At 52.8% G+C, this 2,632-nt stretch overlaps 1 protein-coding gene across 1 annotated transcript in view; it reads left to right on the top strand.

Moving 5' to 3' along the window:
* Positions 1-1,824, top strand: part of MYT1 (myelin transcription factor 1) — a 61,931-nt gene extending 60,107 nt beyond the window's left edge. Inside the window, exon 23 of the mRNA XM_061125783.1 lies at positions 42-1,824. Coding sequence (XP_060981766.1) covers positions 42-182 — 141 coding nt within the window. The 3' untranslated portion in view covers positions 183-1,824. The remainder of the gene's footprint in view (positions 1-41) is intronic.
* The last annotated feature ends 808 nt before the right edge of the window (positions 1,825-2,632 follow it).

The following is a 2,632-nucleotide window of genomic DNA, read 5'->3' as shown; positions in this document are numbered from 1 at the left end:
CCTGCATGGATGGGCCTCGCTAAACCAGTTGTGTTCTCCAGGAGCCGATATGTGAGCAGAATTTTGACGCCTATGTCAGCACCCTCACCGACATGTACTCCAACCAGGAGTGCTACCAGAACCCCGAGAACAAGGACCTCCTCGAGAGCATCAAGCAGGCCGTGAGGGGCATCCAGGTCTAGGCCTCCTTGTGTGAGGAGCCACCATGCTGACTCGGGGCGCCCAGGGCACCCCGACTCGCCTCTGTCTTTTACCTCCCTAGCCCTGCCCTCCCAGTGGAGATTCCCACTCACAGTGACTTCTCGTTGGCAGCCCAGGGTGCCCTTGGCGAGGGGGTGGGAGTGTTTAGCCGGAGGAGTGCCTGGAAATCCTCGTCTCCCTCGATGTGATGCACGCGCCAGGCCAGAGGCCTTGACCTCTCAATGTGAGTGCGGGGCGTGAAGTATTACAAAATGATTTATTTTTGCTTCTGAAAGCTCGAAGTCTCCAATGGAAACTCACGGACAAGGTTCTCAGGGAAGTTTTGGAGCTGCAACCACAGTATTCCTTTGTCTGTCAAGGCCGAGAGGGCAGCCTGGCCAGGCGGGTGGTGCGTGTGACGAGTCAGCCTGGAGTGGCCAGTGTGCCCACGCGGTGAGGCCGCTGTGACAAGTGTGTTTCCTGTTGTCCTTTAATTCACTTTTATGTTAAGCGTGGAAGAGAGCAGCGTTCCAGAGGGTAGGTTAGGAACAGGCCTGGAGGAAGCTGGCCCGGGACCCCCTGAAGACCGCGCTGGCTCCACAGGGAAGCACCTCTGGCGGAGCCTGCAGACCCTGCGCTCAGGGTCAGGCTCCCTCAAGGCTGCAGCCTTTAGACCCAGGTCGGGGTCAAGGTCAGGGCCTCTGGCTGTCTGTGTGCCCACCTGGCTTGTGACCCACCACTGCCCATCACCGGGTCATGGCTGAGCTTTACCGAGGTGGGGGAAGTGACAGCAAGGTCCGGGGATAAATTCCTGACTGGAGACCACCAAGGTATCACTTCTTTTTAGATCCATTCGCGATTCAAAAGAAGATAAATTTTGATTTAATGTGTTAAAAACACGATGTTCCTAACATGTAAATAGAGTCCAAGCCAACTGTGACTGCGATTCCAAGTTAGTATTTAAAAGTAGAGAAATTGCACTTCCTGGAAGAAATGAGAAAGTAGTTAGTTTAATTATTCTGTAAATTATTTAATTTTGTCAAAATGTAAGTATTTATATTCACAACCTCTTATGTTAATGTTGGCTATTTATTTAACATTTTTATTTATTAATTTTATACTATTTTACCTAGACCCCACACCAGGACATATGAGAGGGAAGTAAATGAAATCAAAGCAAACTTAACTATTTGACTATGAGAAGGGCCACAAAAAATCTTGCTGTAACTTCTAGTTATGATTTTAATGCAACTGAGTTATTTTTTATATATTTTGTTATTTATTCTTTTTAATAATGGAGTTTTTAAAAAGTATTTTGTAACTGAGGAATTTTGATAATCTGGGGATGTTTCCCCTTTGGTCCAATGGAAAGAAAGCCTTTTTGGTTCTCTTCATCCCTTTGGCTCCTTTTGTTTCAGGCACGGACGACAGCAAATGGCATTCTGTGTTTATTGTTTATTTAAGCGTAGTGCAGCTGTGTGCTCTGGCGTGTCTCGCGTGTCGCGTCTGTGTGCCGGTTCTTGCTGGCTGAGTCCTATCGCTGTGAGGGGCGCTGGCTGCAGGCCGCCCTGAGCAGCTCCCGCTCTCGGCTCCTGTCCTCTGACAGCTCCGATACTGTGATCCTCCTTCCTCAGGAAACGCTGACCCCACAGCACAGCACTTCTCAGTGTGTCCGCAGGGTGATTTCCTAATAAAAGTCCACTCTGACTGTGAGCGGGAGCCGTGTCTGTGGTGGGGACGCCGACTCGGTCCCGGGAGCTCTGGGGGTCACCTTCCTGGAGCGAGGGCGGTGGGCGGGTCCTCCGCGTGCACGCGTGGGAGCCACGTTTCCTTTGCGGAACCCGCCCTCCCCGGAGGGCTGAGTCACGGGCCGCGCATGTGTGAATCGGGGGTTTCTCTCAGGGTCAGAAGACGTCTTCCTGCTGGCGTTGTTGGCCTGGGGGCTGTGAAATGAGGGCTGCCCCGGGCCACCTCTCCTGGCTTCAGGAGGAAGCCCTGTGCAGGCGAGAGTTTGGATTTTCCGGAGGGAGGCAGAGTTGAGAGGAGGGGAGAGAACAGTGGGAGCGGGAGGCAGAGCCAGCTCTCTGGTGGCCTTTTCAGAGCTCCTGCACTCAGCCGTCTGTGAAGGTGGCTATGATGGCAGTGGCTCCTCACTGCTTTACACTTTTGTGTCAGGTGTGGCTCTCCCAGGTGAGACTCAGGTTTGCGGATTCTAGTCAACATTCACCCTGAACTGTCAACATGCACTGACCTCCCCGGGCATCTAGCTCTTGAGGGCAACCTGGAGCTCCCCAACTGACCTGTGAATAAAGGGAGACTTTTAGGAATTCCGGGCCTTACTTCCAAGCCCTGTCCAAGTTGGACGGTGGAGGGTCTGGAGGGCTCCAGCTGCTGGCTGTGGGGACCATGGAGGGGTTGTGTGAAACCTGTGCAGCCTTGAGGAGGGGCTCCT

The sequence above is a fragment of the Dama dama genome, chromosome 23 (genome assembly GCF_033118175.1).
Source record: "Dama dama isolate Ldn47 chromosome 23, ASM3311817v1, whole genome shotgun sequence".
In the NCBI taxonomy this organism is placed as follows: domain Eukaryota; kingdom Metazoa; phylum Chordata; class Mammalia; order Artiodactyla; family Cervidae; genus Dama; species Dama dama.
The sequence above is the reverse complement of the archived record's forward strand: the minus strand, read 5'-3'. Positions and strand labels throughout refer to the sequence as shown.